General features: G+C 43.0%; 1 protein-coding gene across 1 annotated transcript in view; it reads right to left on the bottom strand.

The window, feature by feature from the left end:
* Nucleotides 1–696: 696 nt before the first annotated feature.
* Nucleotides 697–24,263, bottom strand: part of LOC121449939 (zinc finger protein 112-like) — a 32,686-nt gene continuing 9,119 nt past the window's right edge. The window contains exons 6-9 of the mRNA XM_041654598.1: nt 19,745–19,900; nt 5,296–5,422; nt 4,653–4,730; nt 697–3,524 (exon numbers count right to left, since the gene is read on the bottom strand). Coding sequence (XP_041510532.1) covers nt 1,015–3,524; nt 4,653–4,730; nt 5,296–5,422; nt 19,745–19,900 — 2,871 coding nt within the window. The 3' untranslated portion in view covers nt 697–1,014. The remainder of the gene's footprint in view (nt 3,525–4,652; nt 4,731–5,295; nt 5,423–19,744; nt 19,901–24,263) is intronic.

Genomic DNA, 24,263 nt, shown 5'->3' with positions numbered 1-24,263 from the left:
ATTGGCTAATAAAAAGCTGATTGACCAATAGCCAGGTAGGAACAGATTGAGCACAAGAGCCAGGCTAGGAGAATTCTGGGAAAAGGAAGGGTGGAGTCAGAGAGTCACCAGCAAACACAGAGAAGCAAGGTGAGGATGCTGTGTAGTGATATTCTGTTTGTCCTCCAGCAATAAAACTTGTCTAGAGATCAGAGTGCAGAACTATCCACTAGTTAATCATAGAGGCCAGGCAGTGGTGGCATACACCTTCAATTCCAGCACCTGGGAGGAGGAAACAGGAAATGATATGGCTGGGGAGAGGAGGTGATAAGGCAGGGTGAAGACAAGAACTTAGTCATTTGGGGACTGAGAAGTTGGCAAGGTGAGGGATGGCTGTGGTTTGCTCCTTTGTCTCTCTGATCTTTCAGCATTTACCCCAAAATCTGACTCCAGGTTTTTATTAAGATCAATTAGAATTCTTACTATAATGCTATACTGAGAAAAGGTACCAAGTTATGTGGCTAAACATAGATAAGTACTATGAATTAGTTTAAGTATAAGAGTTATCTAGTAATAAGCCTGAGCTATTGGCTGAGCATTTGTAATTTATGTAAGCCTCTGAGTGATTATTTGGGACCAGGCATTCGGGGAAAAAAATCCAACTACACATGGTTTCATTTATTTACTTATTTTTCTATGTATGAGTGTTTTGCCTGAACATATGTCTGGGCCTGACATAGGTGTCAGATATCTGCCATGTGGTCTTCAAAAGCAGCCAGTGCTCATCATGGCAGAACCACCTCTCTAATCATGCTCTTGGAACCCTGGCAATGGACAAAGACTCTGTCATCAAGTTTCTGTTCTGGTGGACACGGACATCATATTTTTGTTAATTTCTGCTGACATGCAGGTTGGAAGGTTCTTGATTCTCTGCAATAGCTTGTTGAGACTTCAGCAAGCTCTCAGTAGGGCTCTATACCATGTTGTTTCCCAACCACCCTGGCATTCATATTGGGTACAAAGACTACATTTTAATTAACAAAACAGAACAGCATTTGACAGGCCTTCATTTCTGCATAGGTTCTCAGAAGTCTGGCCATTCCTGCACTCTTCCCCCCTACAGAAATTATCACTGCTATGGACTCTTTGATGGATCAGAAGGCCTGAGCTCCACCGAAAACCCTTACCACACACATCGCACGTGTAGGGTTTCTCTCCTGTATGAAGTCGCTGATGAGCTTGAAGATTTGACCTCTGGCTGAAGCCTTTCCCACACACCTCACAGTTGTATGGCTTCTCCCCAGTGTGGACTCTGTGATGGGCTTGGAGACTGGAATACCCACTGAAGCCTTTACCACACTGTTCACATTTGTAGGGTCTTTCTTCTGTGTGGATCCTCTGATGTGCCAGGAGACGGGAACTCTCACTAAATCCCTTCATGCACATATCACACTTGTATGGTTTTCCCCCTGTGTGGACCCTGTGGTGTGCTTCGAGGCGGAAACTCTGGCTGAAGCCCTTCCCGCACATCTCACACTTATATGGTTTCACTCTGGTATGGACTCTCTGGTGACCTTGTAGATATGCTCTCTGACTGAAGCCCTTCCCACACACCTCACATATATATGGTCTCTCTCCAGAGTGAACGCTCTGGTGGCTTTGAAGGTATGATTTCTGACTGAATTCCTTCCCACACTCACCACACTGGTAAGGCTTCTCTCCCGTGTGGACTCTCTCGTGGGCCAGGAGAGTTGAGGCCTTACTAAAGCCTTTGCCACACTCTCCACATTTATAGGGTTTTTCTCCTGTGTGAACCCGCTGATGAATTTGAAGATTAAAGCTCCAGCTGAAGCCCTTCCCACACTCCTCACACTTGTATGGTTTCTCTCCTGTATGAACTCTCTGGTGACTTTGAAGGTGTGAACTCCGACTGAAGCCCTTCCCACACTGCTCACACTTATATGGTTTCTTCCCAGTGTGAACTTTCTGGTGGCCTTGCAGGTAGGAATTTCGACTGAAGGCCTTCCCACACTCCTCACACTTGTATGGTTTCTCTCCAGTGTGAACTCTCCGGTGGGAGTGCAGGTAGGCACTCTGGCTGAAGCACTTCCCACACTCCTTACATTGATATGGTTTCTCTCCTGTGTGGACTCCCTGGTGAATGGTAAGAACCCATCTGTCACTGAAGCATTTCCCACAGGTGTTGCATTTGTGTGGCTTAGGTTTCTGCTGATCTTGGGGGCTAGAACTCCACTTAGAGATATTCCCACCCTCTTTATAAGTAGGTTTCTCAATGACGTCAAGTTGTTGATGGCTTGAAATACACAATTTTTGATCAAAGCTTGTACTGCATAAATGTTTATGTGGTTGTTCCCTGGGGTACACTGCTGAAAAGTTCTGGAAATGTGGGGGCAGACTGAAGTGGTCACCACACTCAGAGTTATAGACAGTCTCTTCCAAGTGAACTCTGTGTTCAGTATTAAAATTTGAGCAATGTGTGAAATCTTTTCTACACTCCACACCTGGATATAGTTTCTCTTCAGTGTGGATATCCTGATTAGCTTGAAGATACAAACTCTGACTAGAAACATTCCCATTCTCCTCATACTTGTTGGGCTCTTCCCTAGTGTGGACCCTAAAATTACTATTATAGTGTAAACAACAAGGCAGAGCTTTCTCAGGGATGCCGCTCTTCTGGGAGGTGTCGCCCGGGTGGACACATCCACAAGGGTTGAGAGGGGAGGCATGATGGGCATTCTCACTGCCCTGGCACAGCATTTGCTCTGTACACAGTCTCAGAGGGGACCACAGAAGAGAACTCTCAGCCGTACCTTCATCTCCTTTTTCCACACTCTGATGGATGTAAAGAGCTGACCTGTCCTGACAGCCCTCTCCATGTGAACTGCATGGACAGGGCTTTGCTCTTGAGTTGAACTGTTGATGTGTGTGAGAGCCGGGCTCATTGTTGTCACCATGGCCACAGGCTTTTCTATACTCACTACATGGGCAGGGCACCGGCCCTAATTTAATGAAGTCCTGCTTAAGTGAAGATACCTTCATGGTCTCTTCTCTGAGGTCATGGAAACTATAGCTTTCCCCCTTTCTGTGTAACCCCTCACTGTCACTGTGGTATGAGAACCAACTGATGCTGTCACATCCATGGAAATGATTTCTCGTGGGCATTTGCTGACCTTTCCATTGGCGATTACACGACCCACTGAGATGTGATTCCTGCCAAGACTGCTGGGCTCTCAGTGAAGGAAACTCTTGACTTCTCAGAGAGGCAGAGTCATCATCTACAGGAGGCAACACGTAGTTCCCATCCTCAGAAATCTGAACCAGCCTCCCTGCGCACACCAGGAAGGAAGAATCTCCTTGGTTCTGAGACTCAGTGTTGCTCTTTAGACATCTTTTCATGGGATCCTGATCCCTGGGTAACAAGCCTGCACCCTGTGGCCAGGTCTGACAGGAGGAGAGCTCTCTGGGACAAAGGGAGCTTAACTCCATGTCTTCATCATTCTCCACAGCACGTCCACCCTGGCTTCCTATAAGGATGAGAATCCAGACAAACACACAGGTGAGCACCTTACTGAGAGACGCTGGTGTGTAACACATGGTTCATATCAGGAGACAGACAGGCCACACTGTTTCTGTGGAGACTGACAAAACACCTGATGCACACAGAAAACACAAACCCAGGGCTCTCTGGGTGCCTAAGATCTGGGTTTTCTGCAGGGCAGTAGTGGAACAACCTTTAATCCCAGCACTCAGGAGATAGAGGTAGGCAGGTCTCTGTGAGTTCAAGGCCAGCCTGCTTTCTAGAGTGAGTTCCAGGACAGCCAAAGCTATACAGAGAAACCCTGTCTCCAAATAAACAAAAACAAAAACAACATGAGTTTTCCTCATTCTTTTTTGTTTGTTTTTTTGGGTTTTGTTTTTGTTTTTTGTTTTGTTTTTCAAGACAGGGTTTCTCTGTGTAACAGCCCTAGCTCTCCTGGAACTAGCTCTGTAGACTAGACTGATCTCAAACTCACAGATATGGGTTTTCTTAACAAAATTAGGGTATTAAATGTGGCCCCATTCAAAAGGTCTAGTGAACTTTAAGCATGTCATTGTGCTTTATCATGGGCTGTTAGATGATCCAGTAAAGAAAACAAAAGGGGATATTCCCAAAGTAGAAAAATGTCTCTTGTCTTCTGTGAGCATGAAAGTGAGTGTGTGTGTGTGTGTGTGTGTGTGTGTGTGTGTGTGTGGTTTTGTCTCTCTCCTGTCTCTAAGTGTCTGGGCACTCTCACTTTCTGTATGTGTATGTGTGTGGTCTCTGTGTGTGTGCATGCATGTGTCTCTGTGTGTGTGTACATGTCTATGTGTACTCTATATCTGTGTGTGTGCACACATGTGTTCCACCCATGGTATGACCTGAGGGAGTCAGTTTACTCCCTCCTGACAACACAAAGGTTCTAGGGATGGAACTCGGGTCTCCAACTTGGGGCTAGCACCCTTACTCAAGGAGCCATCTGAGCAGCCCTGCTCTAAGCACTTTAAAAGTCATTATACTATTTGTGAAGTGGGAACCAGTGGAGAGTTAAGGAGAGAAATGCTATGCCCTGCCCTGTTACGGAAAGCACTCCCGCCCACTGGCCCAGCAGCATCTTCCCCACCTGAGATCTCACCTCCTTGGGCCTCCACCATGCAGAGCTCCTCTTCATTCTGCAGCTGGGCTATCAGACCTGGTGTAAAGGGCTGGGGTGCTATGTGGAAAAAGACAGAAAAACAAAAGTTTGACGATGTCTACTTTGTCAAAACTAGATCTATAGAAAAAGAGTGGGTATGAAGGTATATGTCCATCATACCTGTACCTGGGGGATAGAGGCAGGCAGATCAGAGGTTCAAGCCCACCCTCAGCTATAGAGTAATTTGAGAACAGTCTAGCTTGGCCTGTAGAGAGAGGTGTTGTTTACTGGATTGTCCCTTACACAGCTCAGAGGCACTTGGCAGAGCTGGCACCACCAACAGTGGGCTAGGCCATGATCATAGGAATAATCAATCAAAAAAATCCCACACAGACTTGGCCACACGCCAACCTGACAGAAGCATTTTCTCAAGTGAGGCTCCTCTTCCCAGACGACTCTAGCTTGTGTCATTAATAAAACCAAGCAGGACTCCCATACATAGCTCAAAGGACAGATGGACGGAGCCATGAGAAACCTGTGCTTCCAGTTAGACAACCACGTCCAGAAAACAACTCCAGCAGTTCCCAAGCTCCCAGCAGCTGGTCCCAGTCGCTCATCCGGGAAACCCAGACCCCATCCTCACCCACTGAGAGCAGCATCCTGAAGGTCTCCAGCATCACATCACGGTACAGCTTCCTCTGAGCAGCGTCCAGCAGCCCCAGCTCCTCCTCGCTGAAGACCACAGCCACATCCCTGAACGTCACCATCTCCTGGGACAGCAAAACTTGCAGGTTATAACTACAGAAGACGTGAGGCTGAGATGTGGAGGGAGGACCTTGTGGGACTCAGAGCCTCTCAGCTGGAAGTACCTGTCTCTGCCTGCCTTCCATCTGCTGGGTCCACCCGTCATGAGGGCTGCAAAGAAATCCTCATATTTGTGTGTGCTTGTATACATATGTGGTGTATGTGTGGATGATGTGTGCATGCATGTGGATGCACAATGTATGTGAGTCTGTATGTGCATTGTCTATACCTGTCCAAATGCACATGTGGATGCACAATGCATGTGAGTCTGTATGTGCATTGTCTATACCTGTCCAAATGCACATGGGGATGCACAATGCATGTGAGTCTGTATGTGCATTGTCTATACCTGTCCAAATGCACATGGGGATGCACGATGTATGTGAGTCTGTATGTGCATTGTCTATACCTGTCCAAATGCACATGGAGGCCGGAAGCTCACACTGCTGTCTTTCTCTGTTTCTCTGCATCTTGTAGTGATATTTGTTTATGTTTTAACAAAGCTTGCCTGAAGATCAGAGTATAGTGCTAAGTCACAAGAGGTCAGGGAGTGGTGGCACACACCTTTAATTCCAGCACTTGGGAGACAGAGGCAGAGGGATCTCTGTTAGTTAAAGATCACCCTGGGCTACACACGATTGAATCAGTCTAAAAGAGAAACAGAGCTCAAGCAAAGGTGACCCCAGCACTTGAAATCCCTACTTTTAATCCCAGCACTCGGGAGAAAGAGGCAGGTGGATCTCTGTGTGTTCAAGGTCAGTCTGATCTACAGAGCCAGTTCCAGGACAGACTCCAAAATTACACAGAGAACCTGTTTTGAAAAACCAAAAAAAGAAAAAAATCCTGCTTCATAGAAAAGACTGTCGAATATTCTAGGCCTGTAGGCCAAAGATGGATGCCCCAGTGTTGCAGAGGAACCTGGGGTGACTGTGCAGGTAGACAACTGTTTTTGTCATTTCTCACATTTTTTGGAATTCATTTGCTCGTACCTCCTGCTTACTCAGTTAATATTATTTCCTTCTCAGGTCTGTAAGGGAGTTGAAGCCTAGATAGTTACAGTTATAGTTTTTCTTGTTTACCGGACTCAGAAAAGAAATTCATTAAAGAGGAACAAAGTGTATAAGGTTGGAAGACATCAAAAGATAGTTTTGGGTGGTAATGCAAATTAGGATAGAAAGTGAATTAGGTACAACACTTTGGACCCACCAAGATAGGCTAGATAATGTAGTATTTTCTCTGAATTTGTCAAATACAAATGGACGTGTGTTGATATATTTCTTGCCTGTGTGTATATATTGTATATAGCTATTGCAATTATTGTATATAGTTTTTCTTATATTAGTTATAGCCTTCTATTTTAATTTGGACAAAAGGGAGAAATGCAGTAAAGTTTCATTTATATTTTGATAAATAAAGCTTGCCTGAACATCAGAGTGCAAAGTCTCAAGAGGCCAGCCAGTGGTAGCACACATCTAATTCCAGCATTTAGAGACAGAGGCAGACAGATCTCTGTTAGTTCAAGGCCACACTGAACTACACAAGCTGTTTTTCTTTGGTCTAAAAAGAAAACAGAGCTCACAGAAAGGTGATCTCAGCATTTGGGATCCCACACCTTTAATCCTAGCACTAGGGAGGTGGATACAGGAGTGCTATGTACAGAAAGAGAGAGAAATATAAGACAGGAGGAGACAAGAGCTCAGGGCAGTGTGAGGATTCATGGAGACAGATGGAGTCTGGAGATGCAGTACGAGGACAGGATTGCCCCATAGGTCTGATCTCTGATAGATCAGAACTCTCTAGTGGCTGGTCTCTCTGCTTCTGTGAGCTTCAGCATTAACCTCTACATCTATCCAACTCTGGATTTTTATAACTAAGATGTACTAGAACTCATACTACAGCATCTGAAGAAAAACTATGACTTTGTTATTTTGTGCGTACGTGTGAGTGTGTCTCATGGCAAGCACATGGCATGGAACATATGCAGAGGTCTTCCAGGAGTTGGTCCTGGTCTTCAACCTCGCAGAAACACAGAGGAGGGTCCATTCTCTTTTGCTGTACCTGCTGTACTGTTTATTCTAGGTTAGCTATGCTACCAGCTTCAAGCTGGTTCTCCTGTTCCCTCCATAGTGGGAATACAGATGTGCACCACATCTGGCTTTTTATGAAGATTTCAGGGATTGAACTCAGGTCATCAGGATTGCATGAGCCATCTCCCCAACCCCTTCCACATTGCTTTATAACAGTTTGTTATCATTGACTCTGGAGCTCACCGTTTAAATCAATCCAGTAATAATTATTCTCTTGTCACATATTAACTATATCTTTTCAAAATGTTATTTCTTATTTATCTGTATGTTGTGGCATGGTGTGTGTGTGTGTGTGTGTGTGTTGAAAGGGAGATGTAGCTGAGTGGGGAAGAAGGGACAAGTGTGAGAGATGTAAGCAGAAACGTGAAGGTATGCAACTATGTGCAGAATGTGTGGAGAATACAATTCCATGAGAATGGATGTAACATGTGTAGAGGTGTATGGCTGTGCAGTAGGAGAGATGTACATCTGTAAAGAAAGATATGTAGCTATATGCAAAGCATGTAACTGCTGAGACAGAGAGCTTCTCAGAGAGGGTTTTTAAGATGAAGTAAAAGAGAAAGTTACCATCAGAAAGCATGTCTGTTTCCTTATTTTTCCCCTCAGATAGAAAAGGTCTAGCCCTCACCTCATTCATGAATATTTTGCATACCCTGGGTACTGCCTAAATACTCCAGTCACTGACAACAGATGATGGGGCTACCCAGGCTACAGAGTAAAATCTTAGCTCAAAAAAAAAAAAGGAAGAAAAGAACATTAACCTCCCCGACACACAAAGGAGAGGCTCCGATTGGACAGATGAGAGCTATGACGGCAGCTCAGTAGGTAAAGGCGCTTACTTGTCCAAAGCTTGACTACCTATGTTCAATCCCAAACCCACATGGTGGAAGCCAGGGACTAGGCTCTTGAAATCTGTCCTCTAACTTCGACAGGCATACTGTGGCAAAAGTGCTCACAGCCCCATGAATAAACAAATAGATTTTAAAATAACAAAACACAGGAAGATTCTTTTTATGTGCCTGTCACATGCATGGCCCAGTACCTGATGCCACTACTTACCCTGACCTAAGAAGGGAACAGTGCACCCATTCTGAGAAGTGAGGGAGTATGGTGGTTTGAATAAATATGGCTTCCATAGGCTCATGTGTTTGAATGCTAGGTCCATAGGGAGTGGCACTATTAGGGGTGTGGCCCTGTTGAAGTAGGTGTGGACTTGTTGGAAAGTATATCACTGTGGAGGCAAGCTCTGAGGTCTCATATGCTCAAGTTATGCCCAGTGTGGCATAACACTATCTCCTGTTGCCTGGGGATCAAGATGTAGAACTCTCAGCTCCTTTCCAGAACCATTTCCACCTGCATGCCACATTGTGATGATAATGGCATGAAGTGTACCTCTGAACTGTAGGTCACAATTAAATGTTTTACTTTAAAAGAATTTCCAGGGTCATGGAGTCTCTTCACAGCAATAGAAACCCTAACACAAGAACAAATGGCACAGATAAATGTCAAAACACCTGCAATTGGGCCATTTGCTCCTCTTTTCTTCCAGAAAATGGTGCAGACCTGAGAAGAGAGGACAGGATGATAGACACCATGAGAGAGGGAAAATACAAGCTTGGCCAGGTGAGATCAAGATGCCCCTTGCCTCCAGAAGCAGGCACACACATGCTGCAAATCAGGCCACATTCCAGATGTAGTAAGAAGGGGAGCAGGCCACATCCCACCTAGCTAGCTTATACCCAAAATAATAACACAGACACTGTATTCATTTAAACACTGCCTGGCCATTAGCTCTACCCTCTTATTAGCTAACTCTCACATATTGATTAACCCATTTCCATTAATGTGTATCACCACTTGACTGTGGCTTACCAGCATGAGTCTAACCAGGGTCTGTCTCGGGCAAGAGAATCATGGCATCTGCCACACTTCCCTTCTCCCCAGCAATCTGTACTGTCTACTCCACCCACTTAAGATGCCCTATCAAAAGGCCAAGGCAGTCTCTTTATTCAACCAATGAAAACAACACACAAACAGAAGAACCCCTACACCAACCAGCTAACCCCAGGATGTCCAACCCTAGGCTATAGGTAGGGACAGCCTTCCCAAGTGTTCTTACTTCATACTGGGGATCCCCCAGATGTTCACTCCCATCCTGGGAATCGTGGCCAAGAAGGGCATTGGCTCCCAGCAGCATCAAAGACAAATTTCCTGTGTTCAGAGGTTGGTGCTGGGCTGTGATGGTTCAGCAGGAAGGGTGCTTGCTGCCAAGCCTGATGACCTGAGATTAATCCTCAGGACCCACATGGAAGGAGAGAACCAGCTCCCACAGGCTGTCCTCTGACATGAGCTTCTGGCATTACACACTCGCTAATAACTGTAAGTCATTCTTTCAAAGGTGTGTGGTGCTAACGTGTGTGCTCATGGAGTAACCATAGCTATGTTAACTAACCTACATTCCAAATCTGCCATCTGCAAGAGGGCTGTTAGAGTGTTAGCATTCAGTGATAAGGGCTGCTGGGATTCTGTGCGCCAGCAGTGAACAGCTACTGTAACAAATTAAACCTCTCTGTCCCCATGAGTGTCCAGAAGAGTCATCACAGAACTGACCTTGCACTCTAACCCCAGTGAGAGAATTGAGCATACCTAGGTGGTAGAGCCCCTGCCTAGAATCCCCCAGTGATGGACTGGGGTGTGACTTAGTGGTAGAGCCCCTGCCTAGAATCCCCCAGTGAGGGGCTAGGGTGTGGCTCAGTGGTAGAGCCCCTGCCTAGAATCCCCAAGTGAGGGGCTAGGGTGTGGCTCAGTGGTAGAGCCCCTGCCTAGAATCCCCAAGTGAGGGGCTAGGGTGTGGCTCAGTGGTAGAGCCCCTGCCTAGAATCCCCAAGTGAGGGGCTGGGGTGTGGCTAAGTGGTAAAGCCCCTATCTAGAGCTTCCAGTGGCTCAGTGTGTCTGGCAATGTCTACCAAGATAAAAGTCCCATCCTACAGTAACCCTCCTTAGATGGAGGGTGTTCTAAGGGGACGTAAAATATTCCGTCATGCAGGGAAACTCAATAAAGTTCAGGAAGTAAACAACTCCAAAGTTTCGGGAAGTCCCAGACACTGACCAGGTTCACAAGACCTCACCCTTCCCAGACATTTATAAGCAGTAAGGAATATTGAGTGACATCTCAGCAAGCTAAGCTGCCTAAAAGATGCTCACACCTGCAGAAGTCCCCAAAGCACAGACCAGCTGAGCTGACAGACATTCAGACCAACTGAGGCACCTGGAAAGGACACTCTCCTACTGGCTGACCTGCCTGCAGACTGCAGTGCGCTCCGGGTTTCCAGCTTTGTGAGCTGTCACCATGCTGGAGGGGCCTTTGGTGATGCAGCTGCCTTTGAGTCATTTCTGCTCCTGTAGGTAATATTACTATAAGCAATTTCAATAAAAACTCACTGGGTCACCATGTTGGACTTTCTGGGTTGTCACTGTTCTCTTATCTGGGACGAGCAGGCATTTGGTCATATCTCCCCGAGAATAGTGCCACACAATTTCAATGGTAGAGTCACTTCAAGGAACCTAGCAGTGAGGGTTGGGGATGCAGCTCAGTGGTGGAAGCACTGGATTCTACCCCCAACACTGAAAAGGAAATAAACAGTTAAATGGCTGGGGATGGCTCAGTGGATAAGGAGCTCATTTCACAAACATGGAGCACCTGAGAGCAGTCCTTAGCACTCATTGGAATCAGAACCTCATGGCTGTATACTTGTGGGAGATGGAGAGGGGGAGCACTGGGGCTTGCTGGCCACCAGCCTAACTCCCAGTTCAGAGAGAGATTCTGTCTCCAGAGAATGGAGCAGTGACAGAGCAAAACACCAGATGTCCTCCTCCTGCCTCTGCACTTGCATGGGTGTTTGCACCCCAAAGACACAGACATTCACTACACAAACACACACATACAAAAGTGAAAATTATAATTTAAAAAGAGAAACAAGGGTATTGCCCAGAGTGTCAGAGAATTGGGGCTGTGCATAACAAACATCAAACATGGTTAGCTATCGATAAGGCCATTGTTGTTGCCACTGAAGTTAGCCATCCACACGCCAGCCTTCATTTGTCTTTGGGAAGTATTTATTTAGGTTAGTAATCACAAATGCATACACATCACCCTTTGGCCATAGAATGGATATTCTTTAACATCCCACCAAAACTGCCTAGGGACAGGGATAGATGAGTGTTGAAACGGTTTCTTTCACATCCATTTTCAAAGAAGTTGAATATATTCTCACTGAGTCAAAGGTCCCTGTTGAAGGGCATACCCATGACAAACAGCCACTACTAATTCCTGTCTGCCAAACCTACACAAGGCAAGAGACATGATGGGAACTCTACCTGGATCCTATTCCCTAAAATATGTGGATTAGATGGGAGACACACCTGAGACCAGCAACAGAGATACCAGCAAACTCAGCCCAACACAATCAATCTGAGGAGAATGTATGGCAGCTTCTTGTTCTGGAAATGTGAACGAGGTCCAGGAGGTTCAGAGTATTGTTCTGGCCTTTGTATTGTATTGGTTTGCAGCATACTTGTTGCATGTTCACTGAGAAGAGTACAGAGATTGCTTGGGTCTGTCTGTTGTCCTTCATGAGATGTTTTGTGACTATGCATTTGGGGTGGTCATGTATGTCATGTCTAGTTGGCCAACTGACCCGTGGTGCACGTCCCCCCGGTCACAGCTGGCAACAGTCTTGACGCCTCCTGTGTCTCCTACTAATGAAACCACCCTGTGCTCCACGTCTGTTGGCTCCTTTCTTCATTAGTCTACTGTAACTAAACACCTAGCAGAGCGACTTAACAGCAGAGAAGCTCTATTTGAGCTCTGGGTCCTGGGGAGTTGTCAGAAAGGCATGGTGGGGCAAGCATGTGGAAATAAATGCCTCATGTCAGAGTGAACAGACTGCAGTGGTCTGAGGGGGAACAATCTTTATACACTGGAAATATGTACTGATCTCACTGTTAATAAAAAATAAGTTGTTTGGCTGAGGGATAGGCAGGATTTTGGGGGACAGAGAGAATGTTGGAAAAAAGAAGGGCGGAGTCAGAGGAGTTACCAGCCAGACACAAGGAGGGAAATAGGAGGCGCAAGATAGAAGAGAGGTAACACCACGTGGAAGAATGTAGATTAATATAAATGGGTTAATTTAAATTGTAAGACCTAGTTAGTAATAAGACTGAGCTATCAACCGAGCACTTATAATTAACACTAAGTTTCTGTGTAGTTAGTTGGGAACAGCTGCTGCAGCACAGAGAAACTCTGCTTACACTGTTCAGATGGGAAATAGTGGTTATCACAACCCTAAGGCCCATCCACACAGACCAACTTCCACCTGATAGATCCCCATAACCTCCCAAAACAGTGCAAACTGCCAGCGACCAAGTACTAAAACACATAAGCCAGTGTGGGACACTACTGAGTCAAACTATAAATATGCTTCTCTCTTTAATCTTTTAAATTCTTTTTCCTGTTTTTTTTTTTTTTCAAAATGGGATTTTTCTGTGTAGCCCTGGTTCCTCTGGAACTCAGTCTGTAGAATAGCCTAGCCTCAAACTCAGAGTTGCCTGCTGTTGTGGATTATTTTAGCTGGGCAAACATGTGTTCCATTTGTTTATGTTGTAGACTATTACTTTAACTGTGCAAAGGTGTGTTACTTCTTTATGCTACATTTGTTTAATTATGTAGAGATGTGTTGTATGTTTTACCTTGACTGTCTAAGACACCTGAGCGGCCTAATACAAAGCTCAATGGCCACTAGCTAGGCAGAAGAGGGATAGGCGGGCTAGTGGGCAGAGAGAATAAGTAGGAGAAACCTAGGCTTGGAAGGAACGAGAGAAAAGAATGAGGGAGAAAAGGAGGGATGTGCCTGGGACAAGTAGTAAAGCAGATGCCAAACAGCCAGGCAGAAGCAGTGAAAGTAAGATATCCAGAAGTAAGAAAGGTAATAAGCCCCAAGGCAAAATGTACATAAAGAGAAACAGGTTAGTTTAAATTAAAAGCTAGTCAGTAATGTGCCTAAGCTAGGTGGCGTATTCAAAACAATAAGTCTCTATGTCATGACCTGGAAGTTGGTTGGTGGCCCAAAAAGAAAAGACCTGGAACAGCCTGTCTAATCTTTTACATTTTTAACTTTTTTGGGTTTTTGTTATTGATGGTTTTTTTGGAGGCGGGGTTGTTGTTATTATTGTTTTGGGTTTTTGAGACAGGGTTTCTCTATGTAGCTTGTGTAGCTTTGCAGCCTGACCTGGAACTTGCTCTGTAGGCTGAGCTAGCCTCAAACTCAGAGATCCACCTACTTCTGCCTCTTAAGTGCTGGGTTTAAAGGCATGTGTCACCACTGCCCAGCTAAACTTTTTAATTTACTCTGTCCTTGTATCTTAAGTGAAGTTCTTTCAGACAGCATATACTTGTCTCTTGCTTTTAACTTTAGATAGATAGATAGATAGATAGATAGATAGATAGATAGATTTTATTTATTTATTTATTTATTGATACAAGGTTTCATTATGGCTGGCCTGGAACTCACCATGTAAACCAAGCTGGTTTGGAATTTAGAGATCTGTTTGCCTGTTCCTGTAGTGGCATTTCACTTGTATTTTAATAACTAAAACTTGCCTGAGTATCAGAAAAGTAAAACAGCCACACACTGGCCAGTTTTACAAACCATGCATCAATAACACATACCCTTAATCCCAGTAGCCACACTAGTTTGCCATAGCAACCGGGCAGTACATGCCCTTAATACCAGTGGTGCACGCCTTTAATCTAAGCCTTAGAGAGGATTGTAAAATGGAGGAAACAGCTCTCAGACATGCTCTCATTCCAAGATTCCTGGAGGCAGGATCACCATTTTCAAACTGAGGTTGAGGTTAGAGCCAGTGGCTGGCTATTTTGTTTTTCAGACAATCAGGTTGAACTCCAAATTTTTATTAATTGTGCTTCATTTGGTGTCCAACTTTTGTGGCACAAATTTATGAAAAAGTCATTTTCCTGAGCCTTTTTAGCCACCAGCCCAAACCAGAGCTGGGATTGGTATTCCAGTTCTAGAAATTGGAACCTAAACCTAGCCACCTCAATTCAGGAGAAAAACCAGCACTTTCAGCTCCCATCTGCCCCAGTTTAGCTTCCATATAAAGATGGAAAATACACAAAGAATCTGAATACTGTATGTTATTGTGTTGTCTTTTAATTGTTTGATGGCTAAGGAAGGAACAACAGCTGCTAAAAGACATTTGATTATAAATGCTGCTGGATTAATCCAACATATATATTTTGAAAATGCCTTGACTTCAAAATTTAAGTCAAAAGATATGTTACTTTGGTGAAGAGGTTTTGTTTTTTTTCCCACAGGAAGTGAGAGGCTATGGATTCACTCTGGGTTAAGAAAAATAGGGTTTGATCATGGAAGACCCCTTGAAATATCTCTGATAGAAGATGGCCCAGATGATCCAACATTTTAGAGCACCTCTGTTGAAGTTTCCTCTGAGTTCTACATCCAGAGTAGCTTCAAGACTGTTGGCTAAGATGATCCCATAAGATTCCAATGAGGGTTCCCATAAGATTACCAGTGCCCCCAGTCAGCAGGAAGTAGCCTAGAAAACTACGCCCACATTCCCCAAAAAAATTGATTATATTTATCTTCATTTAGTGTGTTGGTTACAAGTTGCTACAGATAATGATCAGGGAAAAAATGCTAAGCAAAGGAAATTAGATTCAAGGCTATGGTTTTAAAAAGAAAAAAATAGGGATATAGATATGATAAAAGGGTAGATTATTCAATCTACTCTGAAAAGAAAAAGAGGATATAGATATGATAAGATTAAAAGGTAGATTATTTAATCTACTTTTAAAATGCAACTACTAAATTTAAGTGTTTTACATTGGACTGAGCTCTTGTATACTGTATACAAATTTTGTATGCTGATACAGATTTGAGATTTTGTTAAAACATATTGTACATACATTTTTAATCTTGTTCAAGGTATTGTACCTATACAGCTCATTTAACAATGTAATGCAAATTTATAGTCCTTGAAAATTATTATTACCAACTGTTTAGGACAATAAGGAAATATAGGTTAGTAGTTAATTACCCAGTATAATCAAACTTGTAGTGACATTAAATAAGTTTTTAAGGTAAAACAAAGATAAAATTTAGAGAGACAGGTCATCTTCAGATACTTCAGAGATCTATAGAATATGGCAATTAAGATGTTTTAATAACATAAGTTCTTCTTCTTTTGTGACAGTGAGACATGTCTGCTCCTGGCAGCATCAAACTACTTCAGAGATGATCATGGGCATCAAAGAAACTACACATGGAGTTTACTTTCTTTGTGGCAAAAGCAAGCCGCTGGGCAAGAAAATGCCCTGCCTCAACTGTTGACAGTATGCTGTCCTAATTAGACAACCAGGACACAAAATATCCTGCTTCCCAGAAAGTCTGTCAGATATGCTAGGCCTTGGTCTGTAGGCCGAAGATGAATGCCTCAGCATTGCAGAGGAACTTTGGGTGACTGTCTGAAACCTGCTCTTTCTGTCATCACTCACATTTTCACTTCCATGCACTTCCTATTCACTTATGAAATATTATTTCTTCCTTGGGTCTCTGAGGTAGATGAAGGCTACATAGTTATAGTTATAATCTCCCTTGTTTACGAGACTCAGAAAAGAAATTCTGAGGTGGCTAGATTTTAGCCCATCATTGTATTCTTGTGACTTGTTCTCCCTGATTTTATTTCTCTTATTCCCATCCGTTTTCATTTTGGCTGTTTATTATTTATTTTTACCATTTCATTCAGTTTATCTCTTAGCTTCTGGCTCTAACTTCAAAATTTGTTTGCTTTTAGTGGTTGATCTTGAATTGCAACAAACACATCTACTTGTTCACCTTCTGCATTTTTGTTTGTTTTTAAAATTAAATTTTATTTGCTTATTATGTGACCATGTACATACTATAGCAAGTGTATGGATGTCAGCGGATAACTTGTTGGCGTTGGTTCTCTCCTTCCAACATGTAAGCCCTGGGAATCGAACTCAGGTCAGAAGGTGCCTTTGCCTGCCAAGCCATCCGATGTCCCCAGGGTGTATTTAATATTAGCATTTTAAAACTACAATGAAACGCAGAAACTCTTTCTTGGGTTGCATGTGCTCTGCTACAGGCAACAAACTCTCTAGCTAGGTAAGATGCATGTTTTATGCCTATTCCCTCTCACAGGGCTGGGCTTGAACGCAGGGCCTTGCACATGCAATATTTGAATCATTATTTTTAGTATAAAGGTTGAGGACTTCAATGTTGCACTTTATAGTTTAATTTTTCTGTATTATTATGCATATGCCTGCTCATCTATTTGCCCCACGGCACGCAGTGTTGTCAGAGGTCAGTGGATCCCTGGGCTCAAAAGGTACACTTTGTTATGAGCCATCTAAACCTGGTTAATCATTGAGCCATCTCTCCATCCCCAAATCCATTTTTTTTCTTAACATTTGTTTATTTGTAGGTGGGTGGGTATATACAGCTCAATAACTTGTGTTTCACCAATGATACAACACTACTTGCTGCAAGTTCAAATGAGCTGCAGGCCATGGTAAATAGAGTGGTGGAAGTCAGAGAAAACCTTGGTATGAAAGTAAACATGGAGAAGACTGAGCTACAACATATGGGAAGGGTGCACAGGATTTAAACATTGTAATAAAGAATCAGAACCTCAAGCAAACCGTCAGCTTTGTCTATCTGGGAGGGGACTCAGTTCAAAGGAGGGAACGATTTCAGGCATCAAGGATAAGGATAGTGAGGGTTGCATTCCAGGCACTAGAAAAGGTTTGGTCAGCAAGACACATAATGACAACAAAATTACAAATACATGAGACGCTTGTCTTCAGCTGACTTCTTTACAACTCTAAAACCTGAACGATGAAACACTTCTTAGAACAGCAGCTGAATGTGTTTGAGATGACATGTCTCAGGAGGATTCTAGGTGTCACACGAAGAGTTAGGCTACAGGATGATGACATTAAGAAACATCTCCACCTACAGAAGAAAGTAAACTACAGGATATGGCATCGACGCTTGGGATACATGGACCATGTTATGAGGATGAATGATGACAGAACCCCAAAGATAGCACTGTTTGGAGGAGTGCATGGGATAAGGCGAAGAGGAAGACCCAAAAAAATGGACAGACAGCATAAAGGAAGACTGTGGAACCGTGGGCATGACAATAACACAAGCTTCTAGGACTGCCCAGGATAGGAACAACTAGAGAACTGCCATAAATGGGCTGCCCATGTATGCTTAGCGTTGCCAGGCATAAATGATGATGATGATGATGATGATGATGATGATGATGATGATGATGATGATGGATGGGTGGATATAAACATTCCATAGCAATTCTCTTCTTCCATCATGAGAGTCCTGGGGATCAAACTTAGACATCAGGCTTGGTGGCAAGTGATTTTACCTACTGAGCCATCTCACCATGCCTAGTTCATATAACCATAGAAATGATTGTATATTGTATCAGATTAAGAAAATATATAAATTATAAAGAAATACAATTATCTATGAACACGGGATGTAATGCAAATAATATTCTTTTTTTGTTTTGTTTTGTTTTGTTTTCTGTGTAACACCTGTCCTAGAACTTGCTCTGTGAAGTAGGCTGGCCTAGCTTCACAGGGATCTGTCTGCCCCCTGACTATTGGGGTTAAAGGCATGCGCCACCATCATCCAACTATATTTTTCTTTTTGGTAGATTAAGTGAACTTGTATCTTCATTTTAAAAACAGATTTTATTTTTCCCTTAAATAGATGTAATAAAAATAAGTGAATTAAATGAGAATGATGGTTCCACACAGAATAAAGCTCTTGTGAGAGTTGGACTTGTTAATTGGTATAAAAGTTCTATAAGTATTTAATATTAAATAATAATGTAGCATCCTTATTGGATGTGCCCAAGTAATTCATCACCACTTCTAGAATTTACTGAAAAAAATACTAGGGCCGCTTCACAGCTAGATCTGTCGATGAGTAAAAACCACACCATCGACCATGAGAAGAGAGGGTACTGAGAAGGAAGGATGCTCAATTCTAACCATATGTATTAGTTACATTTCTGCTTCTGCGATAAAACACCATGACCAACTTGTAGAAGAAAGCGTTTATTTTGGCTTTTGGTTCCAAAGGGAGGCAGGTGTAGCAAGAGGAGGAGGAAGCTGAGTGCTCCTATCTTGAACCCAAAGCACAAAGTAGAGAGAGCAAATTGCAATAACATAAAACCCTACCTCCTCAGACCCCCCTCCAATGACGTATTTCCTCTAGCAGAGCCATGCCACCTACACCTCAGCAAACATCACTGTCCCCCTAACTTGGACCAAATATTCAAAGTCCAGAGACTATGGGTTCATTTCTTATTCAGACTACTGTACCCCGTTCTCTGATGCCTCCTTCCTCATACGCTCTTTTTCAAATACAGGAAGGCAAGATACAAGGTGAAAACGGACTTCATCAGCCCCCGGCCCCCTCCCAGTCATAGTGGACACTTCAAGCAACAGCTGGGAACCACTGTCTCAATAACAAAACAAAAACAAAGAAAAAAAAAGAACAACAACAAAAAAAGAGTCACTGAAGATTTTGTTGGAGTGGTCAGATGTGGTCAGGCTGGGGCCAAGGACCCTACAGCAGGAGCTCTGAGACCATCTGTGGGTCACTGGGGCTTCCAGAGACTGGGGCGCTTCCTCGAAATCTGGAAAGCACTAAGAGCAAAATAACAGCTAAGAGCTGGTGCCGCGCGCCCGCTGTCTTGAGCCTTGCAGCAAACACAAACTCACTCTTCGATAGGTACCAAAATGTTGAGGGAGAAACGGGGACACAGACGGAGACGACTGTGCATTTCCGTCAGTGGCTAGAGAGACGGCTGGGGGCTCCCGCTCCCGGCGCCCATGACACCCTCCATCCTGGTGACTGACAGCCCCAGACAGGCCTGAATCGATGTGCGCAAGCGCGGCACGCTCCTGCAGGCTCATTCACAGCAAACTCGCCTCCTGCCCTACTGAGGCGGATTTCCTTCCCAGCATCCACGCCTGCTGCCTATCGCGCGGGTCAGCCTGAAAACTATCGGGAAGACGCGGGAGAGGACAGCAGAGGGGGGGCTCACCTTTCTAAGAGGAACGCGGGCCACGGCCTCGCACACCTGGGCCGGAAGTGACTCTTCCCGCACAGGCCACCGGGAGCACACTTTCCAGTTCCCGAGGGGACCAGGACGACACACAGACACATGAAAAAAAATTAGCCTTAAACCTGGTATTTCGAACTACATTTCCCAAAATTCCCGACAGAGTAAGGGCAGCTCTCTAAACCTCCTGAGGCGGATGTTATTCTAGTAATCTGGAGACTCGACGGTCGTGCACTACATTTCCCACAATTCTCAGTGTTTCTCCTGCCTTGCCTTTCCAGGGCGGAAGTAAAGCCATAAGGAAACTGGATTAAATCTCCGCAAGTTCTAGGTCCGGAACAGCGTTCTTAGCGTTCCTATAGACCAAAATCGTCTAACCACGAAGCCTTCCCATCTTTCTGTGGAAGACTGTGTGTTAATCGACGCCTTTCTAGAGCTTGTCAGGGACCGCATGGACCTTCTGGACTATAGCGCCCAACCTCTGCAGGGAAGTTCTTTCTCGCCTTCAAGAATATCTGCATAGTCACCTAAATTTGGGAATTGTTAGTCCGAATCAGTTCTACTAATTGCTATTCACCTTCAGCTCTCCAACCTTCACCTCCTTTGTAATCTTAGAAAAGGAAAACTTTTCAAACGTGACACTCAAGTAAACGCAAATAAACTCAACAAAGCTACCACACAGTCTAAGAAGTTATAGAGAAACTTGGAATACAGAAAGAAGAAAACCAAGTTATACAAAAGAAACTATTCATTTTTAAATAGTGTGTATGCACATTGTTGATTGTATGTATCTTCACCATGTGAGGATAGTTCCGAGGAAGCCATGTGACAGCATTCTGGCTGGGCTCCAGAATGTTAGTTTAGCACTTAGCGCTAATAAATCTTTGTTTGGCAGACACCAGCTGTTTCTCTTCTTACTCTATTTGAATCTTGTCTGGGAGTTTCCCAATACCGAGCCTATGCAAAACTTGGTTTGAGAAACCTGGAAAACTGGTACTTTATGAATTGAGAATTTGCACGTGGCATTCTATTTTTGAAAACTTCATTCAGGTTGTTTTGAGCTTATGGAAATCAACTGGATAAAGCATAAATATAGAGAAAAATAAAAATGTCCTGAGAAAAGGAAAAGTGCTTCAGTCCTTAGAGGTATTACCCTGCAGCTGTGAAAGGCTAAATTCATTCTTGTCTGAGTCTTCTTGCCACAGAATTGTGTGAACCCAACACCCACACAGCAACAAAGGTGTCAGGTCCCCTGAAACAACTTACAAAAACATTGTGATCCATCTAACATGGGTGCTTGTAGTTAGTTGTTATACTCTTTGGGCTCCTTTTGGGGCCCACCACCGGGGTCCCAAATAAACACACAGGGATACTTATCATTACTTATAAATGCCCAGCCTTAGCTTGTTTCTTGTCAGCTTTTAAATTATCTGTCTACTTTTTGCCTTACCTTTCTATATTTTTCTACATCTTTTCTTTTCTTCTGAATTTAAGTCTAGCTGTATAAGTGGGTGGGTAGCCCTTTTTCTTGCTCCCTCCTCTTCCCAAGGTTCTCCTATTTATTCTCTCTGCCTGCCAGCACTGTGAAGTGTGATCCTAATTACTCTTCTCAATAAAAGCCCAGAATCAGATACTGGGGTAAAAACTGAAAAATCAGAGAAGCAGAGCAGCAGCCAACAGAGACTTCTTGCCTCTCTAAACTGAGATCCTGTCTCCAACCCCTAATCACCTCCGTTCTCCCCACTCTGCCTTATCACTCCTGTCTCCTATCTGTACAGACCTCTATGGTTATTTGTTAACTAGTGGCTAGCTCCACCCTCTAATTTCCAGGCAAGATTTATTTGTCAGAACACAAAATATCAAACATTTCCCCTTTTGTCTAAATAAAAAGCAAAGGTTAAAATTAACATAAAGAGCTATATATAATAAGGCCAACAACTATACACAATATAGAGCATCAAGAAGTACATTTACAATGTACAGTCCATTTGCATTTGACAAATTGAGAGGAAATACTCCATTATTTATTAATCCAATCTTGGTGAGTCCAAAGGGTTGTAACTAATTCACCTTTCATCCTAATTTGTATTACCTACCCAAAGCTATCTTCTTATATCTCTAAACTTTATACATCTTACATTCCTTTGTGAGTTTCTAGTCTTCAACTCCATCAGAGACCCTCAAAGGAAATATTACCTGAGTAAACAGGAAGTGCAAGCAAGCAACTTCTAAAACCTGTGAAAAATGACAGAAACAGCAGTCTGCCTGGACAGTCACACAAGGTTCCTCTATAATATTGCAGCATTTATCTTCGGCCTATAAGCCTAGCATATCTGACATACTTTTCTGTGGAGCAGGATAATTCTGAAGGGCTGTACTACTCTGTCTTCGCAAAGTTGAACAGCTGCTTTCTTCTGTGTCCTGCCTGTCCAATTTGGACATAACTGTCAGCAGTTGACACAAGGGCAGTTTCTCCACCAGTGGCTAACTTTCACCACAAAGAAAGTAAACTCCATATGGAATAACCTCAATGCTCATCTTTTCTGACATTGGTGCTGCCAGGCAATGTTATTAAAACATCATAAATACCATATTCTGCAGATCTCTGAAGTGTTTGAAGATCACCTATCTAAAATATAATTGGTTGATCTTGAAAACCTAAGATAAATACAAGTTCCATTGGAATAGGTGACCATTTACCTGCATTACTTTATTATCATAGTATGTAATAACTTTAAAAGACTAGAATTTTGTATTGCATTGTTAAATGAACAGTATAGGTACAATATCTTAAACCAGAGTGATATGTATGAATAGCATGTTCTAACAAAAATAACCTCAAATTTGCTATCAATATACAAAAATATAATAAAATGTAAAAAACTTATGACTAGTAGTTTTTTTGGTTTAAAAGTAGATTAAATTCTCTATTATCCTATTACAGCTATATCACCTTTTTTCAGAGTTGATTCAATAATGTACCCTTTATCCTCATATTTCTATATCCTCCCTTTTTCTTTTTAGAAAACCCTGAATCTAACCTCCTTTGTTCAGTTTTTTTCCTGACCATTTTACCACGTGTAAGCATATCCCTTAAACAATTACAAATATCCATTGCCCAGTGACCAAAAACCATCTTCCTACTACTTGGGAATGTGGGTTTCATGTTCTTAAAATTACTTCCTGCTGTCTGGCATCTTTAGGGGGCCCTGAAAAAAACATCAAAATAATTACCAATCCTGGAAGAGGTAGCTGAATCATTTGTGGTTCAGTCTCTGCATAATGGAAACATGTAGGGCTTATCTCAAGTCCTAGCTAGGGTAGTCTGTGAGGCTGGGTTATCTCAGCTAGCCATGTTGAAACTGTCCTGAGCCATTTGTAATCCAAATTCAATCTTTGGATGGTATCTGTCAGTTTGGCGGCAACACCACAATCCAGGTGGAATTGTTTTGGGGCCCCATCTTCCTTTTAGAGACTCCAAAGGTCGTGCGTAGGCATGGTCATGTTTCACAATAGAAAACATGGTTCACTATAGAAAAAATTTTAAATGTGACAGGCAGAAAATGTCAAAGTGGTTAAAGGACCATAATTCGTTAGGTACATCCAGAGTACAAAAACATAAGGGCCATAACTTCTAGCAAATCTGTGACTATAGAATCATCCTTTTCAGAACTCAAAGCAGTGGCCCACTGAAATCCTGAATATGTACCTATGATATGGTGGACACATTTTAACTTTCCAAATTCTGAAAAATGAAACATATCCAGCAGCCAAAGTTCATTTCATTGAGTACTCTTTGGATTACTTCCTACAGGTACTGGATTTTGGCTGTATAAAGAACAAGTAGTGTATTGCCTTATACTTTCCTTGTATTGTTGCCAAGTGATAGAAAAATCTTTTTTCAAACTCTTGCTATTGACAAGCTTTTTTGTTGTTGTTGTTTTTATGAAACTCTGAGGGTTCTAGCACATTCAACCAAGTAAATCAATTTCATCACTATCTTGTACTAGAGGGCCTGGCAGACTCATATGGAACCTAATATGTGTTATTTAGATGGGTGATTTCTATTTCTGATTACTTCTCGTAACAGAATAAAGTCAATTTTGTATCATCAAAACTTACTTTTTAATTGGACAAAAGGGACAAATGTTGTGGAATATTAACTTGCACACTGTAAAGATTTGTTACACAAATTGGTTTAATAAAAGGCTGACTGGGCAGTAACCAGGCAGAAAGTATAGGTGGGACAACCAAACTAAGAATGATAAGAGATGAAAAGGAATAGGAGGTTCAGGAGACTCAGGTCAAACCCAAGAGAAAGCAAGATGGGTATGCCCTATTGAGAACAGGGACCACCACATGCCAATGCATAATTAAGGAATATCAGTTAACTTAAACTGGAAGAGATAGTTAATAATAAGCCTGAGCTATTAGTCGAGTATTTTTAAGTAATATTAAGCCTCTGCATGGTAATTTGGGAAGCAGCTTCTAGGTCCAGATA

Source organism: Microtus oregoni, unplaced genomic scaffold, assembly GCF_018167655.1.
Source record: "Microtus oregoni isolate MIOR12 unplaced genomic scaffold, Mior012 000006F_ref0000085, whole genome shotgun sequence".
Lineage (NCBI taxonomy): Eukaryota > Metazoa > Chordata > Mammalia > Rodentia > Cricetidae > Microtus > Microtus oregoni.
Note: the sequence above shows the minus strand (reverse complement) of the source record. Positions and strands in the feature narration are given on the sequence as shown.